The sequence below is a fragment of the Linderina pennispora genome (genome assembly GCF_002104995.1).
Source record: "Linderina pennispora strain ATCC 12442 chromosome Unknown DL89scaffold_1, whole genome shotgun sequence".
NCBI lineage: Eukaryota > Fungi > Kickxellomycota > Kickxellomycetes > Kickxellales > Kickxellaceae > Linderina > Linderina pennispora.
The window spans coordinates 374,224-394,434 of NW_024468249.1; the positions used below are offsets into that span (position 1 = coordinate 374,224).

At 53.0% G+C, this 20,211-nt stretch overlaps 12 protein-coding genes across 12 annotated transcripts; 5 read left to right on the forward strand and 7 right to left on the reverse strand.

Annotated features, from left to right (window-relative positions):
* The first annotated feature begins 1 nt into the window (after nucleotide 1).
* Nucleotides 2–498, forward strand: DL89DRAFT_2863 (uncharacterized protein). Its single transcript, XM_040889859.1, has 2 exons — nucleotides 2–248; nucleotides 318–498. The coding sequence occupies exons 1-2, from the start codon at nucleotides 86–88 to the stop codon at nucleotides 446–448; spliced, it is 294 nt and encodes a 97-aa protein (XP_040746922.1). The 5' UTR covers nucleotides 2–85; the 3' UTR covers nucleotides 449–498.
* An 856-nt stretch (nucleotides 499–1,354) lies between these two features.
* Nucleotides 1,355–2,366, forward strand: DL89DRAFT_263738 (NAD(P)-binding protein). Its single transcript, XM_040885963.1, has one exon. It carries the CDS (start codon nucleotides 1,571–1,573, stop codon nucleotides 2,342–2,344), a length of 774 nt encoding a protein of 257 aa, XP_040746923.1. The 5' UTR covers nucleotides 1,355–1,570; the 3' UTR covers nucleotides 2,345–2,366.
* A 2,924-nt stretch (nucleotides 2,367–5,290) lies between these two features.
* On the forward strand, nucleotides 5,291–5,476 carry DL89DRAFT_212617 (uncharacterized protein; the record flags this gene model as incomplete). Its single annotated transcript, XM_040884225.1, has 1 exon — nucleotides 5,291–5,476. A coding segment is annotated over one exon (186 nt), but the record flags the coding sequence as incomplete, so codon positions are not given.
* Nucleotides 5,477–6,640: 1,164 nt separating this feature from the next.
* Nucleotides 6,641–7,512, forward strand: DL89DRAFT_2884 (ribosomal protein L24). The gene has a single exon (XM_040889920.1). It carries the CDS (start codon nucleotides 6,915–6,917, stop codon nucleotides 7,485–7,487), a length of 573 nt encoding a protein of 190 aa, XP_040746925.1. The 5' UTR covers nucleotides 6,641–6,914; the 3' UTR covers nucleotides 7,488–7,512.
* A 53-nt stretch (nucleotides 7,513–7,565) lies between these two features.
* On the reverse strand, nucleotides 7,566–8,231 carry DL89DRAFT_273554 (oligosaccharide biosynthesis protein Alg14 like protein; the record flags this gene model as incomplete). The annotated part of the gene is made up of 2 exons (XM_040889077.1): nucleotides 7,566–8,120; nucleotides 8,175–8,231. 2 exons carry the CDS (start codon nucleotides 8,229–8,231, stop codon nucleotides 7,566–7,568), a joined length of 612 nt encoding a protein of 203 aa, XP_040746926.1.
* Nucleotides 8,232–8,485: 254 nt separating this feature from the next.
* Nucleotides 8,486–9,189, reverse strand: DL89DRAFT_2896 (uncharacterized protein). Its single transcript, XM_040889976.1, has one exon. It carries the CDS (start codon nucleotides 9,031–9,033, stop codon nucleotides 8,536–8,538), a length of 498 nt encoding a protein of 165 aa, XP_040746927.1. The 5' UTR covers nucleotides 9,034–9,189; the 3' UTR covers nucleotides 8,486–8,535.
* On the reverse strand, nucleotides 8,879–11,227 carry DL89DRAFT_319451 (uncharacterized protein; the record flags this gene model as incomplete). Its single annotated transcript, XM_040891133.1, has 2 exons — nucleotides 8,879–10,746; nucleotides 10,784–11,227. The coding sequence occupies 2 exons, from the start codon at nucleotides 11,225–11,227 to the stop codon at nucleotides 9,346–9,348; spliced, it is 1,845 nt and encodes a 614-aa protein (XP_040746928.1). The 3' UTR covers nucleotides 8,879–9,345.
* Nucleotides 11,228–12,234: 1,007 nt separating this feature from the next.
* DL89DRAFT_2902 (uncharacterized protein) lies at nucleotides 12,235–14,487 on the reverse strand. Its single transcript, XM_040890058.1, has 3 exons — nucleotides 14,004–14,487; nucleotides 12,929–13,670; nucleotides 12,235–12,795 (listed from the first exon to the last, which is right to left on the reverse strand). Exons 1-3 carry the CDS (start codon nucleotides 14,103–14,105, stop codon nucleotides 12,485–12,487), a joined length of 1,155 nt encoding a protein of 384 aa, XP_040746929.1. The 5' UTR covers nucleotides 14,106–14,487; the 3' UTR covers nucleotides 12,235–12,484.
* Nucleotides 14,150–15,077, reverse strand: DL89DRAFT_2915 (uncharacterized protein). Its single transcript, XM_040890207.1, has one exon. It carries the CDS (start codon nucleotides 14,951–14,953, stop codon nucleotides 14,192–14,194), a length of 762 nt encoding a protein of 253 aa, XP_040746930.1. The 5' UTR covers nucleotides 14,954–15,077; the 3' UTR covers nucleotides 14,150–14,191.
* On the reverse strand, nucleotides 15,077–16,504 carry DL89DRAFT_2888 (TPR-like protein). Its single transcript, XM_040889930.1, has one exon. The coding sequence runs from the start codon at nucleotides 16,299–16,301 to the stop codon at nucleotides 15,201–15,203; it is 1,101 nt and encodes a 366-aa protein (XP_040746931.1). The 5' UTR covers nucleotides 16,302–16,504; the 3' UTR covers nucleotides 15,077–15,200.
* On the reverse strand, nucleotides 16,505–17,202 carry DL89DRAFT_2887 (uncharacterized protein). Its single transcript, XM_040889926.1, has one exon. The coding sequence runs from the start codon at nucleotides 17,078–17,080 to the stop codon at nucleotides 16,709–16,711; it is 372 nt and encodes a 123-aa protein (XP_040746932.1). The 5' UTR covers nucleotides 17,081–17,202; the 3' UTR covers nucleotides 16,505–16,708.
* Nucleotides 17,203–18,805: 1,603 nt separating this feature from the next.
* DL89DRAFT_263743 (uncharacterized protein) lies at nucleotides 18,806–19,368 on the forward strand (the record flags this gene model as incomplete). The annotated part of the gene is made up of 3 exons (XM_040885964.1): nucleotides 18,806–18,812; nucleotides 19,105–19,244; nucleotides 19,268–19,368. 3 exons carry the CDS (start codon nucleotides 18,806–18,808, stop codon nucleotides 19,313–19,315), a joined length of 195 nt encoding a protein of 64 aa, XP_040746933.1. The 3' UTR covers nucleotides 19,316–19,368.
* Between the last annotated feature and the right edge of the window lie 843 nt (nucleotides 19,369–20,211).

The window sequence follows — 20,211 nt, forward strand, 5'->3', positions numbered from 1 at the left end:
TGTCTGAGCGTGGTGGGCTCGGAGCGTGGCTTTGGCGCACGCACTGTCGCTTAGCTACTTTTCGCATACTTACCACCAGCCACACATGGATATCGGCAGCAGAGACAAGATCCTCACCGACGACGAGATCTCCTGGGAGTCGCGCAAGCTTGGTGCCCTGTACGGTTTCAGCGCTCTGTTCGTTGCCTCGGTGTTTGGCAGCCGCGCCCTGAGCCTCGGAAGCAAAGCCAATGCGTTCTCATCTGCCGGTACGTATTTAGATTGACCAGCCAGAAATACCGCTATGGATACCATATCGACTAATTATATTCATGTAGCAACCGGCGCCGTTACTGGGTACATGTGGAGCGGATTTACCCGCCAGGCGTACGAAAAGCGACGTCGCCAGCTGATCGAAGAGTCCCAGAAAGAGCAGCAGCCAGGTGCAAGTGACTCTGTTTCAAAATAAAAAAAACTACAGTATAAATGTCTATGACACAAGCAGCTCTTGGCAAGGCAGTTAGCCTGATAGCTTCCAAGAGATCGACTTTACAAAGAACGGATGTATTCAAATGGCGGATATGGATGTGTGCATAGTCTGGTACATGTTTGCATGGGGAAAGCCCCGCTTTCCGTTGTACCAAGATGCAGAAACTTCAATGGTGCACATATGAACTGAATGCTTGCCTGGACATATCGAACCCCAGGTGAGATCTCGTGCCACTTCCATACCGTCGTGCAATATCCAGCTCAGTCCCACCTGGAGCAGCACGATCCAACTGCTTGGCTTACGATCTGCTACACTCCTATATCTCTATCCTGAGCCTTTGCAACCAGAAGCCCTACCACCCATGGGTGTTTGCATGCTTTTATGCTTGCATCTTTCTTGTAGAGCTCTACTCTATACACACCACCAGCACTGCCAACAATAAGATTGATCGGCTACTACCTTTTTATAGTGGAAATACAAAGAGTTGAGGGCGATGAACTGAAGAGGAACAGCATTTGCCCCCTTGAGTCCAAACTGTAACGGCATTACCGACTCGTAACTAGCCTGGCTAAACTGCTCACCGCGGAGCCGCCTATGTCACCACGTGCAGGTATATAAGGATATCCAGCTTCACACACTTGTTCTGGTGCTTCAGCTTTCACAGTACCACTTGTTTTGAACCCGCTATTATCTTGCTGTTGCACAAGAGTATAGTATGCTGTAGACTTGTCCATGTGATGTCAAACGCTATTGGCACATAGGGTGTGATGTATTAGATCCGAGACTCCTAAATTTGATCTACACTGCTTACGCGAGCCCCTAGGGGTACACTACAGCCAACCCTCCCAGTGTACCTGAGGATGCCCTTTAGTTTCTTTACTAATCCTAGTTTATTTCATTTCTTGACCACTCAATAATCCAACATAGGTACCCTAGTATCTCAACACCACCATTAACTCTCTAGCATTCCTAGCATATCCCAGGAAAGCAAAACCACCTCTCTTCTGTAGCCAGTGTATTTCACTGTCTTGTTTTCCTCCCTCCTTAACCATATATAACCCTCGTGTGCTGTCCTTGTTAACAAATATTTGTCATTCTAAAATGGCTTTATCCTCCAGCAGCACCAAAGTTGTTATCGTTACCGGCGCGTCGCGTGGAATTGGCAAGGCTACCTCGCTTCATCTCCTGTCCAAGAATGTATCTGTTGTAGGGATTGCTCGCAGTGCTGATACTCTCAGCACCCTGTCGGAGGAGGTGGCCCAGCTCCAAACAGCTGCCAAGTTTCTTCCTGTCGTTGGCGATATCACTGATCAATCGGTCCAGCAGCAGGCTGCCGATTATGCCGCGCAAAACGGAACCCTGATCGCGCTGGTCAACAACGCAGGAACTAATATGCCGCTTGCATCGATTGCTACTGGGTCTGTCGATGACTGGTCAAATATGTTTGCCGTCAACGTCATTGCACCGCTGAGTATGACCCAGAGGGTTATACCGCAATTGCGTCAGTCCAAAGGCAGGGTTATCAACCTGTCATCCACCGTTTACAAGATCCCGTTCAAGGAAGCAGTTTGCTATGGCGCAACAAAGGCAGCTATTAACTACATCACTGCAACTTTAGCATCAGAAGAGCCAGACATTACCGCTGTTGCGATTCATCCAGGACTTGTCAACACAGACATGACTCGTGTTTTCTTTTACAAGGCCTTTGGAGTTGAGCCAAGTAAAAGCTCAGCAGGCGATTTATCTATACCCTCCATGATTGAGGCTGATGTTCCTGGACGCATCATCGGGAATCTTGCCCTCCACGTAGACCATGAGTTAACTGGCGCGTTTGTTGAATACAACGAACCTAAGCTAGCCAGGTATGCTGAATAAATGAACTCATTTTGCTTGAAGAGTAGCATGGTAGAGTATGGCATAGGTATGATATAGCACGGTCTATTGCGCGCTAGCTGGGGCCGTTCCAGACGTTAACATTGCAGCTGATGATATGAATGATGAATCAAACGCCAACAAGCACCCTACTGCAGGCACCTCAGAGTATATGAGTTGTAGTCTTTGATGTGCTGCGTATGCGGCTGTGCTGAAAGTACGAGGTATTTCTGGCAGCTCGTTGTAGGCCGCTATGTGGCTAGCAGTAGCAGCATCAAATTATATCGGCCTGCCGATACGGCTCCGCAGTGCATCTTTTTATTATTCCTTTCTCCCTTTCTCCACTTTGACATCAACATATTCTTCATACCAGACATTTCTATAATGACGGCTCCCAAACACACGAGCAGCATTTCTGGAAAGAACTATCAGAAGTTAGATTTTCCTCATTTTACTGTTCTAGTTTTCTCTTTATATTTTGCTACCCAGTCCAATACTGGACTGGATCCTTCTTGTCTTTCTTCTATATTTCTCTACTTGCTTAGTGCCTTTCTGCACACTTTCACACTTTCTCAATACATATATCTTCGGGTGTTTCAGCCTGCTCTACACTCTACTTGTATCGCCTGTAACCTTCTAACAGAGACTTTGGGAATACTAAATATCTTGCTAGTCCTAGTAAGAGCTGCAAACGAAGGTATTTACAATGTCTTGTTAGCAAAATATATGCTTGTTAGCTTATTCATCACTGCCTTGATGATGTACTTTACGAAGGATCAACTGCAGGGATGGCTAATGCAGGGAAGCATAGAGTAGATCCATTTGAAGAGCAGGTGAATACATAAATTGTAACTACTCCAAACCTGCCTATACTTGTCACTGGAAGAAAGCTCGATATGAGCATTGAACTTTTCTCTGGCTATAATCCTTGAACATATATGTTTTTGCAGGTGCGCAGTACGCCGATACAGGGGGTCAATCAGTTTACTTAGCCAATTTAGCCCTGGTTGAACCAGTATCACAAGCAACACCAATGGAGAACAGGGACATGCCTGATTCAAATCTGTCGAGTGTAGTCAAGATTTTTTATTAATGACTATGCGCTAGCTATTCATAGCCATATTTGGTATCTGATGTGTGGCGGACGCTGGCTAGATCAAATTCGATCTGCTCCTGCACTGTGTAAACAGTTTGATCTTAACGTCAACAACGACTGATTATCCGTGTTGGCATTATGTGGCCAACAGCGCTGTCTGCTGCTCTACATATAAAAGACAGCTTTGCGTTTGAAACCACCTTGGTATCCATTCTCTTTTCTAAGTTTTTTTTTCATACGCAATAACATTTCGCATTGCGCTTTCATAAAATGGACAGCAAACTTGCTCTTGCACAGAAGCAGTCTTCAGATACCAGCGATGCTGGGGCCGCTACCGCGTCAAACAAGTCTTCCAGCTCCACAGCAGTTTCCACCTCGAGTATAAGCATCATCTACAAGAAGATTCTTCACTTGATACCAAGCAGCAGAACGACAACAGCGGGAGTGGCGATGAGGTAAAGACCAAGGAGGATATGTGGGTCGAGACACGGGTCATCAGAGATGCGAATGCAGTGCTCGACATGATGAAACCGCGGAGCGCTGCTTCGCGAGTGCTTGCCATCAACATTTCCAAGCACATTTCAGCTGATCTGGAGCATCGGCTCAACGCAACCAGCAAATATGCGATATTTGACACCTGTATAACCCTGCCAGCTCTTGATGAGCTTGTACCCTACAGCAACAATCGACAGCGGCCGCTATTCGACACAGCAGCATATGCGAAGAAGAAGTACGAGCGCAGCGGAACCACAGCCAACGCATTTGCAGTATTTCAGGAGTGGATCTCGCCTAGGCCAATACAGCAACAGCCTATAGGGTCGCCATCTGCACCACTGGAGAGTATGCATGGCGACGACACGGACGATGCTAAGCAGATCCACACATCGGTACAGTCGTTTGTATATTTTGTCTCTCAACACATCGACTGTTTCATTAGTGCACTGGACCCATGCACCTTTGCAAACCACCTTTGTGCATATCGCCATGTCCTGCCATGCGTGATTCAAGACTATGAGCCTAGCAATGATGGTGACTCTCCAGCCATCGGGGCTGGTATCACTATAGAGTACAGAAACAGCGATATCAAGCTGATCAACAATCTCTACTATGGCGATGCAATAGCAATCATCGAGGCACGACAAAGTAAAATCCCGTGCATCGTTGACAAGGCGTACGCGCAGCTGATGCGGAGCACACACAACTTCTATAACTCTGAGTTTGGCCGGCGCTTTGTGTTTGGCTTGACTGTTTGCGATAGTGAGGTTCGAGTGTGCTTATTTTCCAACGACGCGGTCTTCTCGTCCAGCGCTCTCGACATGTCAACAGCAGGTGGTCGCCTTCAATTTACTGAGCTGCTAGTTAATTGGTCTCTCTGCGATGAGGACCAGTTGGGATTTGACACTACAATCCACAAGGATGAGGATAATAACTGCTGGGTGATCAAGTGTCCAGATACAGCAGCCGATTCGTCCGGCAATGGTAGGCCAAAGATATATTATTTTGATACGATGCTGCCTAGTGATATCGATCTCTTTGGACGACATACCGATTGCTTCTTGATGACAGACGAGAAGCCCACTGGTGACAAAGTCAAGCCCAAGTTTATTTTGAAAGATGCATGGCCGGAAGCCACGGAGGACCACACCAGAGACAGGCGAGACGAGGTTCAGTTTGTGCGCCGAATCACGAAGGAATTAGAAAACTCGGATGTCGAGGACTTGTTTTATCTGAAGCTCGATGCTGGTGGCCGTGTTGTAATTGATACTGACCGGGGCCGATTTGAGGATAACACCAAGAACATACTGGGCCCACTTTGCTCGTTGCACATGCCAGACAGCACAGCAATACCTTTCCACGCACACAAGCGTTTAGTCATATCGCCAATCGGGGAACCACTAGGAACTGCTGAATCTGTTCATGAGATTATCATTGTACTAAGTGATGTGATGCGCTGCCACACCGAGGTACTGCGACGGTGCAACATCCTTCATCGTTCCATCTCTGAAAGAAACATCCTTATTGTGCGTGACGAAGGCAAACCACCCCCGTGGACTACTGATTGACTTTGGCTGCGCAGTGGATGTAAGCGAGCGTCAGCCACCAAATCCAGTGAATGTGGGGATGTTCCTCTATAGGAGCATCAACAATCTTCAAGGCTCGGATGTGGAGCGGACAGAGCTGGACGATTGGGAATCCCTACTCTACCTACTGTGCCTCTGCGCAACAGCCGGTGTCGGAGAAAATTGTGGTCAATCACTCGGAAATATGGAGATGCTGGCAATTAGAAGCTGGTGCATCAGTGCTGCCCCAATGGTCGGGATATTAAAGACACTGGCACTGGGATCCCTTCCTGCCTTTGAGAGGCCTACTAATCCGCCGTTTTAACAACCGCCAGCCTGATATCGAGTATCTGCGGGCGCTAGCAAGAGATATCTACACCAATTTATTTTGGAACCCATCTCTCGGCGGTATCCGCTGCAAAGGCACTGCGTTTGCTGGCGGCATGCGGTTCAACCCATTTGAGGAGCGAGTTAGGGAAAAAGACATGCTTGTTGCCACCCTCACTTATGTTCTAGGCATGGCTAGACAAACATCCAGCCCTTTACTTTAAACATCCTACTTATGCAGTATCATGTAGTTCAATTATAAGTTGTTGCCATCAATATTCTAAAACACCCCTCTCATTAATTCGAGTCACAAGTACTGTAAGTATTGCTGGTTATACGAAGTTAATGTCTGAAATTGCAACAGTGTCGATTGAGGTTGTGTCCACATCAGACAGAGACGATTACAATCAAACAAGCGACAGCCCTCTGTTGCTTTGGTATCCTATAAGCAATTTTGACAGAATCATATCGAGAGCAATTGTAATTTGGCGAGTAGCTATAGTTATCGCCATTAAGTTGGAGGCCATTCTGCCTCCAGGTACGGTAGTTGACTATGCACACAGCCCACACCAGGATCGGCACAAGCATATTACGATGGCCAACTCTTTGCGTAGATGCACTGCTGGATGGCAGGATCTATGCGGTGCGGCTCAATTCCATCGAGGAAATGGCCACATACTTTGCTGAATATGCAGCTACAAACATGGGGCCAACAAAAAGCTATGTTGGCAGTGCTCATCGAAAAGCAGAAGATATACATGCCACTGGGACTTGCGCTCCCTTCTACAAGCGCCCACAGGTCCCTTGAGTCAAGCGCAGAGCGAACAGATCGGGGCGACAAGTTCCAAAAAGTGTCTGTGTGCTGATCACACTGCTAATCAGCCGATCACGCCTTATGATCGGGGAAAAATGATAGCGTCTCACCGTTATTTCGAAATTCTTGCATTTCTCCTTTCGACGGTCTATTAATTCCTCGTTCCTGCATTCTTCTCTCCTTTAATTCACTACGACGTTCGCCGAGCAAAAAGGAAGCAGCTGCGCGTGGTCATTACCGAATTCAGACTCCAACAAAGAAAAGCGTTAAAAAAGAATGCGTCTCCACCGCTCGATTCTCAAATCCACCAGCACACGCGCCATGCCGCGGGACAAAACGCTGCCGAAGCACCTGCGGCTGGGCAAGTGGAAGATCATCAAGGGCGACGAGGTAGTGGTGATTTCGGGCAAAGACCGGGGCCAGCGGGGCATGGTAACGGAGGTGGCACGCAAGACCAACAGCGTGTACGTGCGCGGGCTCAAGCTGGCATTCAAGACGGTGCCCAAGACGCAGGAGTCGCCGACAGGCAAGATCCAGAAGGAGATGCCGATCCATGTGTCGAATGTGGCGCTGGTGGATCCGAGCACAAACCAGCCGACCAAGGTGCGGTTGGCGAGCTATGTTGATCCGGAGACGGGTGTCAAGGAGAAGCGCAGGTACGCGGTGGGCACTGGCACATATATCCCGAAGAAGGTCGATCTGTCGTACCAGAAGACGTGGAGAGACGGTGTGCTGGACACCGATCCAGATGCGGTCCAGAAGGTCACGTTCAACGCAGTGCCGGGCATCCCGCCGTTCCCTGAGGACGTGATGCGCGAGATCAAGAACCGGTACAAGAAGCTGTTCTAAAAAATCCCGTGTTGCTTCAAGAATTTCAGTTTCAAATACAAATAGAAAAAGATATTTGGCTGGAGAATATATGGCATGTTAGACGAGATTTGGAATGTATTCGGCCCGTGGATACTTTTGCTGCAGACCAGACCATTGCACGATAAACCGATCGGCCAGGTAATAGGCAATTTTGCCTGACAGCGAGAGCGATCTTACGCGTGCGAATGACTCGACATGCACGATCGGGATCCGCTTCACGCCCAGCACCCGCAGCACCATGACCAGCACGCACACAATGACACAATTCCCCGGCCCATTACACAGGACGATGTCAGGCAAATGTGACTGAAGCAGCCACGCAGTAGCCGCCAAACACCGTACAGCCGATATGAGCGCCGACACCAGCGACTGGCCGACCTGGCGGCTGCGGGGTACCCGGCCGACTACGTATTCCTGCGAATAGTCGGACATCAGCGGCCGCTCAATCTCTGCAATCTGGTTTGCCGACAGCGCGTCTGATTCGCTGACTATATACAGGCGCTTTGTGTATCGCTCGAAATCTATGCCGTGCATTAGCCGCACCATCTCGGCTGTGTGTCCGCCCGACCCCAGCACCACACAGAGCACCTTGTTGCCGCCTGTGCTCGGTTCCTTGCCTTTCCGAAGCCGCGACGACGGCGGACGTGTGGCGAATGCCGGTAGCACCCAGTACAGCCGCGCAGACAGGAGCGCTATTAATGATATTGTAATTAGGTAGAACATGTGTTGAAAAAACCGTAGTGGTGGCAATCCATTAACGGCGAAAAGCAATCGCCACCCAATATATCCACTGAAGAGCATGCATGGCAAGTATGGTGAATGGGGAGGCTATAGAAGGCTGCTTTTTTTTTTCTTCCTTCACATGCCATTCGTAAAAAAGAGACATGTACGTTCAGATGTGTACCGCGGCACCGGGATCCGGCTATGTGTAGCGAGCCCCGGAGCTGGCAAAAAAATCCGGGAGAACCGCACCCCCTCCGCAAGGGACTAAATCCAATTGTGCGTGATTTCATGGGTGTATTTGCGCTTATTTCCCAAATAGCAGCACAAACGTGCTGGACTCTTTGGTCACCTGGGAAATGGCAGGGCAGCCGTCGTCTGCGTCCTTTTCTGTTGCTACGAGCTGGGAAGTGGCGATCCTCCCACTCCCCGCAAACCAGTGTGACCTGCGCTCGGGTGGGATCCAGGCAGAAACTGCCAGCTGGAGGATTCTATGGGGAGCAGTCACTAGCACAGTAAGCAGTGACAGGCCCATGCGCTCTTCCCCTTCCCCAAAAGAGAACAGCCAAGATGTATATATTATCTGTGACTGGAGATGGCAGGAGGCGGTGCTGCGATATGGTGCTGGCCTGTGCTCAGCATATCTACTTCCCGTGTCTGCATGCATGGTGCTGTATGCGCCCTTTCCACAGCTCAGTGCATCCTTTTCAGAGGGGTCGTGCAGAGAAGCTGCAAAGGGCGAGCTGGGCATCAATGTCATTCCTCTCCAGCTGGATTTCTGGCTGTGAACTGGGATTGCATGCATGCACAAGAGATATTGAACAATGCATGTTTGGACATGTGGCTACGAAAAAAAGTGCTGCAAGACATTGTGAATTCCAGCTGAGAGGAGTGTGTATAATGCAAAACTAACGACAATAAGTGAACTGAGAAAAGGACATGTACAAGCTACGAGTGGGAAGAAGGGTAAAGAAATATGACAGCTAGATGAGCGAGAAAGGGGTGGTTGGTGTAGAGTGGTGAATACAACACAGAGAATGCAAGGTATTTTTTGGGCATTGCCCGCTCAGCCCCTCAAGGTCTGGCAACCGTCCCGCTCAGCCTACTACGCACTCACTCAGAAGATAGTGTAGTTGGAGATGAAGGACGCACACCACTTGACGGCATCGACCGTGTTGACGATAGTGTCCTCAGCACGGTCAATGAGTGAATCATGGCGCTGCTGGAACTGCTTGGGGCCGCCGGCTGTGTTGCTCCGCTCGAGACTGTCGGTTGAGGTAAGCGGTGATCCCCGCGCTGTCACATAGGCGCTGTGGGGCTCAGCAAGATCCATACGGGTGCTGTACGCGGCCATGTCGTCGTCGTCCTCGTCATCAATGCCATGGAAGTGGTATTCGCTGCCGATGTAGGCATCGCGATCGCGTGGTTGTGCTGCATGATGCACATTACCGCTGGCTGCATAGCCAGCGTGATGCTTTGGCAATGATGTCGAGGGACTCGTCACCGCGGCAGGCTTGTAGTGGTACTGCTGCATCTCGCGCTCGAACTCTTGGATGATTGCGTCCTCGTCATCATCAAAGGGCACACGGTCGGCGTGGGAGCTCTTGTGGTTTGCAGCTGCAAACGGGTCTCGCACAATGCTCGAGGAGGCAGCGGTGGAGGCCTGATGACAATGCGTATCACTGGTTGCTCTAATGCTGGAGCCAGCATTCATGTAAGGCGCAGTGGGCGTCGAGGGCTGCTGGGTGTGCCGCGCAGCAAACGGGTCAGGCACGTACGATGCCACCGAGGTTGACGAGGTGCTGCTGGTGGTCGACCGAGCCTGCTTCTCGACAGTGAACGACGAGACCGACACAGCATCGCTGACAAAGCGGCGGACCTGGCCTGCGACCGACTGGACGTAGCCCTGCACGTATCCACTGACGCCATTCTTGCTGTCACCCGGAATGGCGTTGTGACTCAAGTGCGCACTGGTAATCCGATCGGCAGGCGTGGGACCGCCAAAGAGCGCAATGCCACTGTTAAAGTCATTGAACAGATCTTCATCGTCGCTATCGTCGTACATGCTTGGCGGCGGACTGAGGGCTGGGGCCGGCGTGGCCGTCAGCCTACGGTGGTCTCCCTTGAGCTGTGTGGGAGCAAGCTTGATCACAAGCGAGCGGCGGCCGCGGCTGGCAGCGCCGCCATTTCGCAGGGTACGCCGCACAGGCACATTATTGGTATAACGCATCGCGGCGTCACCCTCCTCATCGCAGTTATCCTCGTAGTCAGCGGGCAGACACTCGCGCTCCTGCTTGAACACCACCATGCACTGCTCGACCTGATCGTTGAAGCGCAGGCGCGGCCGCATACCGCCCTCCTGCACCGCTGGCGTGTTCTCCAGAGTCGTGTCAGAGCCCAGGGAGCTCGTGGACATGCTCTCGCGAATCGACATGGCTGGCGAGTGCATCGGCGAATACGGCGGGCTTGACGCCGGGCTCAGCGTCGGCGAAGTCAGGAATGTCTGCAAGTCCGTCCGCTTCAGCGCCGGGCTTCAGTGCCGGCTTCAGCGGCACGGCTATCGGTGCAGCCGCTACTGGAGTGCTCTCCTTTGACGTCAGCGACAGCGAGTGTGCTGACCACGGCACCTCGAGCCGCAGCGCCGGCATCTGTGCGTACAGAAACACTGGGTCCGCGTCCTTGTTCCAGTTGATGCGCTCGGGCGGGTACGGCGGCAGCTGCAGGCGGCCGACGGCCCACTGGCGCCATACCACGTTGACTGACCGCGCATGTGTGAAGGACTCGTCTTCGCCATTGTTCTGGTAGCAAGTTGCGGAATTCGGCATGGGCCGTCTCAGGCGCTTGGCATGCCGGCGCAGCAGTGCCTGTGTGCGTGCGAGTGTATGTTCTGTCCAGTCGTACAAAAAATAGTCCACCCGCTGCACCAGCTCTGGATAGCGCTCATACAGGTTGCAGTCGCAGAGCAGCAGGACATCAACGAGCTCGTGTATGTCCTCCATGGGGGTATAAAAATGGCCAGTGGCAGTGTATGGAATGGGTACAAAAAGAGGGATATGAAATAAAACCCAGACGAGAGGTGGAGAGAAAAAATATGTTCAGAGCCGAAAGGGCCAGCTTGGGTCCTTTATAAAAAAAGTGGGCTGTTTGCTCGATTAAGGAAGAAATGCGCTGTGGCCGCACTTGTGCAAACAACGAGAAAAAGTGGTTTGAAGTAGCAGGAGGGCTACGGCTTCTATTATCTTTTTAGTTGCGTGGCGGGCGTTGGTAACTAGGGGCGGGTACAGCCACTGAAAGTATATAATGTGCAGGCAGCAGCTTATATAGGCTATTAAACAAGTTGAAACAGAGGAGAAAGAGCGGTGTTCAAGAAGTCCCAAGAGTCCTGTGCCGAGACTGCCCGCGTTTTATAAAAGCAAGCGATGCGTGTTCCTTTCGCTGCTGCCTAGCCGCTCCACTCCTCCCCAAGCTGTGGGGGCAAAAGGCCTGCATTTTCGCACCAATGGGCACACCTGCGGGCGAAACTGGGAACGTTATCTGGGTGGATCTTCTCGATCGCGGATTGGCCAGGAATTGTTTGGGCTGGGCTGGACGAGCCCGCGTGCCCGGGTAGCACTACCACCCCCTCGCCATCTCCTGCTATCAGTGACGGGTGTCTGCTAGGTTTCCCACCCCTTCCCCTCTTTTCTAACACATCCTCAGACAAGCGCCCCCCGATCCTTTGAGCGGATGCCGGTTTGATATCGGGGAGGCGCGTCATCTGTGATGTGTGCTCCGAACTTCAGGGGGAGACTGCGTTTCCCTCCCCTTTGCAATCCAGTCCGCCCACAGGGGTGCTATATCGGGTACATGGGGGCCAGGGACGTCACGAAATCGGTAGTTGCCGAGCGGGTCTTTATTTTGGAGATAATATACGCGATTGCCCCAGGTGCCTTTATTGGGGAGCGTAGAAGAGACCTTGTACCCGGGACCGCCAGATATTTGTGATAGAAGCGGCGATCCATTGGGCGAAGCCTAATTTCCCCGGTGCCCACCGCATCTTGTGCTGCCGCTTGGCAAAAATAGATATCAACAAAGACGCAATCGCCGACACGTTTCCTCGCTGCCACCACACCATGTTCAGTCCGATCTGAGGAGGGGTGGGCGAGAGATGCTACAGCTGCAGTCTCCTTATGCGGGTATAATTACAGCAGCGTCTGCATGCGATGCAGGTCACAGCGAGATTTATCGTTTCTATCAGCTCATCCAGGCTCTTTATTTCAGTCGCCACGCAGCGCACTCCACGCGGCCTCCGCCCACGGCTGATACATCACTGCCCGCCTGGCGGCAGACTTGGCCACTGCGGGCTGACCCGGGCCGGCAGCCATTGCCCTGACGGCCGACGCGCCAACAACGACTCCGAGCGTGGCCGAGTTGCTGAGTGCACGCGAAGGAGCAGCGCTCCACGAGAACTGGCCGCGGGTGGCCTGGCTGAACACTGACAGCGCCGAGTTGGCCGCATGCATTGCCTGCGTGTGCTGGCCGCACCGCAGCTCAAACTGCGCCAGCAGCACCCACAGCTGGGCATCCGAGGGGCTCCGGTATGCAGCCTTGCTGAGGGCGCGGACGGCCGGCGGGCGGGTCGTCGCGCAGCAGCGCCACGTACGACTCGATCTTGGCCACGTCATGGGCAGGGTCCTGGTCGCGCAGCTTCCGGAGCTCCGGGAAAGTGGCGGCTATCAGATCGCCGTCCCCCTGCAGCAGCCCGATGCCAAACAGCGTGGCCAGCCCTGGCAGGAAGCCTGTGTGGTCAGCCATCACCTCCAGCAGGTGCTGGCGGGCCAGCATACGGTGCTCATCGCTGCCCAGCGCCCACAGGACCTGCGCCAGCATCACCGCTACCACCGGCCGCAGCGCCGGCACTGCCTCGCTCTGCTCCAGCGCCCGCTCAAACAGCCCCAGGCTCTCCTCGAGCCGCTCAGCGAAAAACAGCGCCAGGCTGTGGCCCAGCGTCGCATAGAAAGCCTGCCGGCTGTTGATCTCCACAGACGCCTGCAGCTCGGCCGCTCTGTCATAGACATCGGACGCCTCGGCGCAGCGCCCAGCACTACACAGCGCACGGCCCAGGTGCGCAAGACCAATCCATATCCGCTTGCTGTCGCTTGTCTCCGCAACGCGCGCAAGCGCCGCTGCATAGGCGTCTGCTGCATCCTCGTACTGGGCGTTCTGCTCAAGCAGCAGCCCCAGCAGATGATGACCAGCGCCATCGCCATCTCCTGAGCGCTCGACGTACCTGCGGGCTGCGTAGATGGCTAGCGTCAGGCGGCTCTGCTCACTGGCTGAGAGCAGCGCGTGGTCTCCAGTACTCCCAGTCTTCACAGGCTGCTGCGCCAACGTCTTATCGCCTGCATTCTTACGAACCGCCGCCTGCCAGACTTGCTTGGCGTAGCCAAAATCCCCAACAGCCTATTCTTGGACAAGCAAAAAAAGGGGCATTAGCACAAGCAATCCACGTCAGCCGAGCCTATCGCTTGGAATTTCCGTCCAGTGCTAACATGCAGGCCGTTTTCACATGGTCGGTAGATATCGCTGGGCAACGGACATGCAATATGCTTCTTCTCTTGCGTCTTTCTGCCAGAAAATCAGCCTCTTTGCAGCAGTGCCCCTCTCCTACAATGGCCGATGCAGCGAACAATGGCGGGGCGATGCAATCCCCAGCCGGGGTCCACGTAGCTATGTCACCAAATACATATGCATGCATGATGCACTCTTCCGTGCTCATGTTCAGCAAATCCTTACCTTTGACACGCCCGCCGAGAGCAGACAGTGCTCGAACAGCACCATGCTGTCCGCATACCCGAGCGTCTCCGCAATCATCGCCTGGCCCAGCCATGCGGGCATGAACTCGGGGTCCACAATCTGCGCGTGCGAGAACGCCTTGTTCGCCAGCTCCACATCGTCATTCTGCAAGTACAGGAATCCCAGATTCACCCATGGGACCGCGCTGCCCGGCGCCAGTCGTGACGCAACAATAAACGCGTGTTGCGCAATCGCCGGCTGATTGGAGCATCGTCGCCACCACTCCCTGCATATTGTAAGCACGCACACTCATCGAGTCCAGCTGCTGCGCTGCCTGCGCACACTTGCCAGCAGCCTCCAGCAGCACTGTCGAGCCTGGCGTTGGCCTGTGCCTGGCTGCTTGTGCAGCAGGACGTGGTGCTGGGGGGCATTGATCTCAAAGTAAATATGTCCCAGATCCACCCACGCCATCGACGCCAGTGACGTCGACGTTGCAAGGAAGAATGCACTTGCCGCGCCGACCGCTCCGCCAAAACAAACAGCCGCCGCACATACCCATTGGGCTCATCGGTGCTGCCCGCGACACCCTGCCTCCGCTGCGACCTGCGCCAAGAACTCTGGCTCCTCCAGCTCCGCCCCAGCAGCCTTCGCAGCCTCAATGAAGCGGCCAACGGTCTCAGCACGCTCGAGATCAGCTCGCCCATCGAGCATCGCCCGCATTCTCGAAATCCAGACGCAAGCCTGAGCACACAATCTTCCACACCAGATACTCCCTGGGCGCCTTGCTCGTCGCTCTCGACGACCAGCATCAACACATCGAGTGCCTCGTTGCTGGCATCAATGACGCGGCCAAAGAAGCCCTCCTCATGCCACTGGGCAGCATGCGTCACCAGGCACTCTGCCTTCGATATCAGCAAGCGTCCTCTGCCAGACCCCCGCCGCCGCCTCATCCTCCAGCTGACTCGCACAGGCAACGGCCTGGTCAAACATCCCTAGTGCCTCGCCGTACTCGTGTGCTGCCATCGCGGCCTTGGCGCCCAGCCAGTAGCCCGACACCCTCTCAGGATCCAGCTCAATCACCTTGCGTGCCACCTTGATGCACGTAGTCCAGCCGCCCGATTGCCATGTATCCCTCGCACAGACCTTCCCAGCACAGCCGATCCGTGCGATCCATCGTCAGCGCATTGCGGAACGCGACTATCGCCTGCTCGCTTTGGTTCTGCTGCAGCCGCAGGAACCCCAAGCAGCTTCCACGCCCACTTTTGGTTGTACTGCGAATCCGGTTGCCTTGACTAGCATCGCCTCACACAAGTCGTCGCTGCCCTCGGACAGGTAGATCTGCGCCAGCGCCTGCCCAGCCTCGCTGTCGGCGTTGTTCAGCTGGAATGCCTTAGCAAAGCACCTCTTGGCCCGGCTCTCGTCGTGCCCGAACTGCTGGTACCACTGCCCCAGCCCGCAGAATGCTTGCGACGCATTCGGATCGATCTTTGCTGCGCTAATCCAGCTGCTGTATGCAAACTGCTTGTCTTCCTGGTACTCGCCGCCCAGATTCCAGTATGTGTCGCCGAGATAGATGTAGTGGTCCGCGTAGTTGCTGTCAATGGAGATCGCCTTGGTGAAGTACTCAACAGCGCCAGGCATGTCACCCTCAGCCATCAAAACACGTCCAAGTCCGCCTAGCGCCAAGTGGTTATTGGGATCATTCACCAGCGCCGACTGCAGGAGCTGCTTGCTCTCATCAAAGTGCCCCAGCGAGCACAGCGAAAGGCCAAGCCCGAGTACTGCCCGTGCGTTGCCCGGAGCAGCTTCAAGGCACTGGCGATACAGCCTCTCGGCCTCGCTCACATCCTCGAGCCCCAGACCCATGTATGCATCGGCAACACCCAGGTCAACCACCAGCTGGCTGTTTGGCAAACTGACGCCGTAGCTTTTGCAGAACCCGCTAAGCACCGGGCGCGACGCAACCCCACTATCTGCCGCCAGCCTGAACATCTTGCTCTTGACTGCCAGCCGCACCAGCAGCACCTGCGCGAACGGCGAGTCGCTGGCTGCCTCGCGGCCCTGCTGCGCCGCTTCAATCACATCCTCGCCTGCCACGCCGTCCTCGGTCTGAGTCCATAGCTGTGCTGACTTTACCAGCTTGCCAGTCGGGAATAGCTCCAAGTACCCGTCAATCAGCCCGCGCAGATTGCCGTCCTCATTGCTGCTGTCAGCCAGCTCGATCAAGTGCTCAAACGCCGCCTGCGACTTGCCGTTCGATGCCAGGTCCCACGCCACGCGCTGTGCCTCTTCGCCCATCGTGCGCTTCTGCTGCGCGTCGTCGTAGGTACGCCGCCCGCTCAATCAATGCCTCGAAATAGTACTCCTCGTACTCGAGCCGCCTCTCGCTCTCGCTCTCGTCCGAGTAGAACGAAATTAGCTGGCTCAGCGTATCAAGCATACTGGACTCCGCCCATACCTCCATCCGGACGTCCTTGCGCACCTTGCTTATTGGCCCAGCGCCCAACCGGGTCTTGCGCTTGTTGATCTCACGCTCAATCGTCCTCTGCTCCAGGTCGCGCTCAATGGTAAAGATCTGCTGCAGAACCTCGCCTGCAGTCGGCGGCTTCTGCTCACCACTAGTCTCCTCAAGCAACGAATAGAACTTGCCAGCGGGCGTCAGCTCACGCAAAACCCCGATTAGTTTGCGCTGGTCGCCAGCGTCCTCATTCAGCCTTCAGAATCTTGCCCATCGCCTCCCATGCCTTTGCTGTGTTCCCCTCAGCAATGCATTTGTCGCGCATCTCTGCCAGCGCACCTTCGTACTTGTCTGGCATATTCGCATTCTCGAATAGCGCACAGAGACCCTGCCACGCCAGCAGGTTAGCCTTGGGCATGGCCATGGCGCTTCTATAGACCTTTTCGCCTTCGGCCCACTTCTCCATGTGCTGGCACGAGACTCCGAGCAGAATGTGAACATTGTAGTTTCTGTCGTCTAGCTCGAGCAGATCATGGCACAGGTCGTATGCGTAGTCGTAGTTTTTGTCGGCAATAGCCGACTTTGCGTTTTTGAGCTTTGCCTTGAAAATAACTGACATAGGGAGTGGCCGGACAAAAAATATATATACGCAATACGGAGGGAAGTGTAGACTCTTGTCCTCAGAAAGTGCGCCAATGGTGATGATGATGATGACAGTATATTTTAATGCTGGTGATGAGCCTTATGGCCACCATGCTTGTGATCGTGGTGCATTGCTCAACCCCGCGGCATATCTGAGTGAGACTTTGGGATTACCTGTTTAGCTTTAATACTAAGACTGGAATTGCAACTAGCATAGTGCCGCTAATTCGACACGTACTCGATACTGCGAACATGTGGGGTGCCACTAAAGGCTGCGCGGCGGGTGAATTCGATGATGTCCGGTGGTATGACTAGGAATGATTCGATATAGCTTGCCATCACTTGAGCATTAAGCAAAAAGGATCACTTTACCAACGCAACAACGAGCACCATATATGATTCCAATTCATATACACTGTCTTTGCCCCGGACTGCTGGTATACCTGGCTACGACTCTCTGCATATTGCTAGCAGCCGCAGTTGGAAGTCCATCTCGCGCTGTAACAAGTTGCTTGTCGGTGAGATTGGCCGATATCCCAGTCGGGGTTCTCATCTGTGCCATAGGTGAACCCCAAGTGACAGAGTTCTGGCAACTGGTTTATGAGATACTAGCATGTCCTCAATATCCATTCGCCTTCGTTTAGTTTCCAGGACCCCTAGATTGGGCAGGCTAAGCAGCAGCTGTGAGAATGTACCTTGCCTAACAGGACAGGCAATTTCATGCAAGCAGTGCTTGTGACAAGTGGTTCTAAGTCGAGTAGCTTTCTCAGATCCTTGCACGGTTTCACTAGCTTGCATAGTAAAACCCGTGGCCAAGATCAGCTATGATATCAGGCCACAAACAGACGTTGCAGATCTGGAAAGAAGCGATGTTGCGTCGATGGCATTTCCTTTAGAATCCTATGGCACATGTCGCCGTATCCGATAGAGAGAAGGTCGCTACTTTCTGAAGAAACCAGCACCGCCTTGGCCAATCCGACTGAAATCCAAATACTCGACTAGAAATACTTTAGCTTAGGGAAACGGCATGCCGAGCAATCTTTGAGATCAATTGCTCCGGTGTGATTGCCAGACCCAACTGAATCGACGACCTTTAGTTAGCCGAGCTCTGGGTTGATTGCCAGATTGCAACTATAGTCAGGCAGTATGCGCAAAGATATATCGAGATCATCGATATTAAAAATCAGTTTCTGGAGAGTTTGTGCATTACGATGGATTATCTCGACTTCTCCAGGCCCTAGCTCGCAAGAACTGGTATCGGTATGCTGAACCGCAGCACAGCTACGCACACCAGCCATATCCTCAGTGATGGTACCATATACAGAAAGCTGTTGGACTGCGTGCGAATATGCTCCATATATCGCCTGCAAAATGAAGGGCTTGAGCTCGTTGGGAGATATAATGCACATGCGTGCAAGTGGACCACGTTTGGAACTCCAGTCTGAATCATCTGGGATAACTTGATAGATAGGCTCCAGGTCCCGGTTAATGTTGTTGACATTCGGGCAACCCTATGCCCTCCGTCACCATGTGCAGATCCAAATCCCCACCTGTATTAACTTTGTGGGCCGGAACGGCCCCATCCTCCCTTTTTCTCCTCAGCAAATTTTCCATTTTATTCATTCCATAAAGCTCATAACTACTGGACTCTCTGAAGGTTAACAAATGTAATCAGTTCTGAGGTATCCCCTGCGCACTCTGGATGCCAAGTGCTATAGCAGAATCGAGAACAGCTGGCCTTGTAACAGCACAGATATCAGCCTGCCGGTCGCCTGATTCCCAGAAATAACTGCCAGGATCATGCCAGTCCATTGATGCACACAAAATGCGGAGATACTTCAGAACCGACAGCTGCTCCAAAAGACGTCCAATGTGAGATGCAGGTGCAATATCCTGTGTATAGACATAGGCTCACCAGGTTTAGCCAACTGATTTGTACCGGAAAAGGAACAACCCCACCTAAAACAGCCCTGCGCACTCGTGATTCTACCGAATAGGCAGCGAGTTACAGCGGATGTGGGGTCATCCCACCGTCTATCATCTTCAGGAGGAATCGCGAACAGCTACAAGCTGTCAATACTGCAAATGGTGGTTGTATCGATATGTGCAAGCACACGGCGGATTCTCGCTTGATCTGCAATGTCTTCACTGGTGCGTCTGTGAGCGAGGAATGCAACTTTTGACAACCCCCAGCGGAACGACTAGTCGGTAGCCTTGAGAGCCTTGGGTATGGATGGTAAATTTGGGCAGTTGACAGAAGGTCGGATAGTTGGGGATGTTGATGTGTCTTCAATTCCAAGTTTGAGAACTGTCAGGGTGGGAAGCGATAGTTGCTCATCAGATTGTGGTTGAAGGTCGAGCAAGGGAAGTCGCCTGCCTATGTCGAAGAGCCTCATTGTCTCAAGAGCATCAAGAGAAAACACTAGCAGCCCAGAGTCAAGTAAACAATTCATATCAAGCCCTAGTGCTGCTAAGTGGAGAGTAATTGGTGTGTCAAGAATCAAGGCCACCGGCGGGGCGTGCTGTAGATAGATGAGCTTGCGGGTGTATATCGAGAGTAATGACGGATAGCGTGGTGGGGTCGTAAAATCGAATGATTGAGATGTGTCCTGGCATAGGAGAGTAGGGATGCTGTGAATGATAGGCGCAGGCAGGTCGTTAAGGTTGTCTCTGGTCGTGGTTGGAAGGAGGTTGGAGAAGACTGAATGATTCTAGTGTGCTCCATGGCGGCCACACCCACACTTATGATCGTTCTGTAGGTGCTGGACAAGGGCTGCTTCGTCCTCTGGACATGTCAGCAGCATACCTCCGTGCTGAGACATGTATCCGAGTAGAGTAAAAATGTGCAAAGCATCCTGGAGACGCAACGTCTGAATCCCATGGCCATTGAGGAAACAGTGCTGCGGGAGCCAGTCTTTGTCCAGTCATGCACGTATGCAGCACAGGGTCGAACCATGTGAGCCTTTTTACGCTTGAAAGGAGTGCGAACACTTCAATGTCCGCCGCCCTCATGGTTGGGCAATAGAGTGCGAATCGACAGAGTTTCGTTCTCTTATTTGTCTCTTAGAGCAAGTGTTAACGCGCTGTTTCTACGACTGGGACTTGATA

Excerpts from the sequence above, each read along its gene's own strand:
- DL89DRAFT_263738 (XM_040885963.1), top strand. The coding sequence starts at position 1,571 with ATGGCTTTATCCTCCAGCAGCACCAAAGTTGTTATCGTTACCGGCGCG.
- DL89DRAFT_2915 (XM_040890207.1), bottom strand. The coding sequence starts at position 14,953 with ATGAGGCGGCGGCGGGGGTCTGGCAGAGGACGCTTGCTGATATCGAAG.
- DL89DRAFT_2884 (XM_040889920.1), top strand. The coding sequence starts at position 6,915 with ATGCGTCTCCACCGCTCGATTCTCAAATCCACCAGCACACGCGCCATG.
- DL89DRAFT_2863 (XM_040889859.1), top strand. The coding sequence starts at position 86 with ATGGATATCGGCAGCAGAGACAAGATCCTCACCGACGACGAGATCTCC. Across the intron at positions 249-317 it reads CAATGCGTTCTCATCTGCCG|CAACCGGCGCCGTTACTGGG; the intron begins GTACGTATTTAG and ends ATATTCATGTAG.
- DL89DRAFT_2896 (XM_040889976.1), bottom strand. The coding sequence starts at position 9,033 with ATGCATGCAATCCCAGTTCACAGCCAGAAATCCAGCTGGAGAGGAATG.
- DL89DRAFT_2902 (XM_040890058.1), bottom strand. The coding sequence starts at position 14,105 with ATGCCCGCATGGCTGGGCCAGGCGATGATTGCGGAGACGCTCGGGTAT. Across the intron at positions 13,671-14,003 it reads TCTCGGCGGGCGTGTCAAAG|GCTGTTGGGGATTTTGGCTA; the intron begins GTAAGGATTTGC and ends GTCCAAGAATAG. Across the intron at positions 12,796-12,928 it reads TCTGATAGCCGCCACTTTCC|CGGATGCCCAGCTGTGGGTG; the intron begins CGGAGCTCCGGA and ends ACCGGAGCCCCT.
- DL89DRAFT_2888 (XM_040889930.1), bottom strand. The coding sequence starts at position 16,301 with ATGGGCGAAGAGGCACAGCGCGTGGCGTGGGACCTGGCATCGAACGGC.
- DL89DRAFT_2887 (XM_040889926.1), bottom strand. The coding sequence starts at position 17,080 with ATGTCAGTTATTTTCAAGGCAAAGCTCAAAAACGCAAAGTCGGCTATT.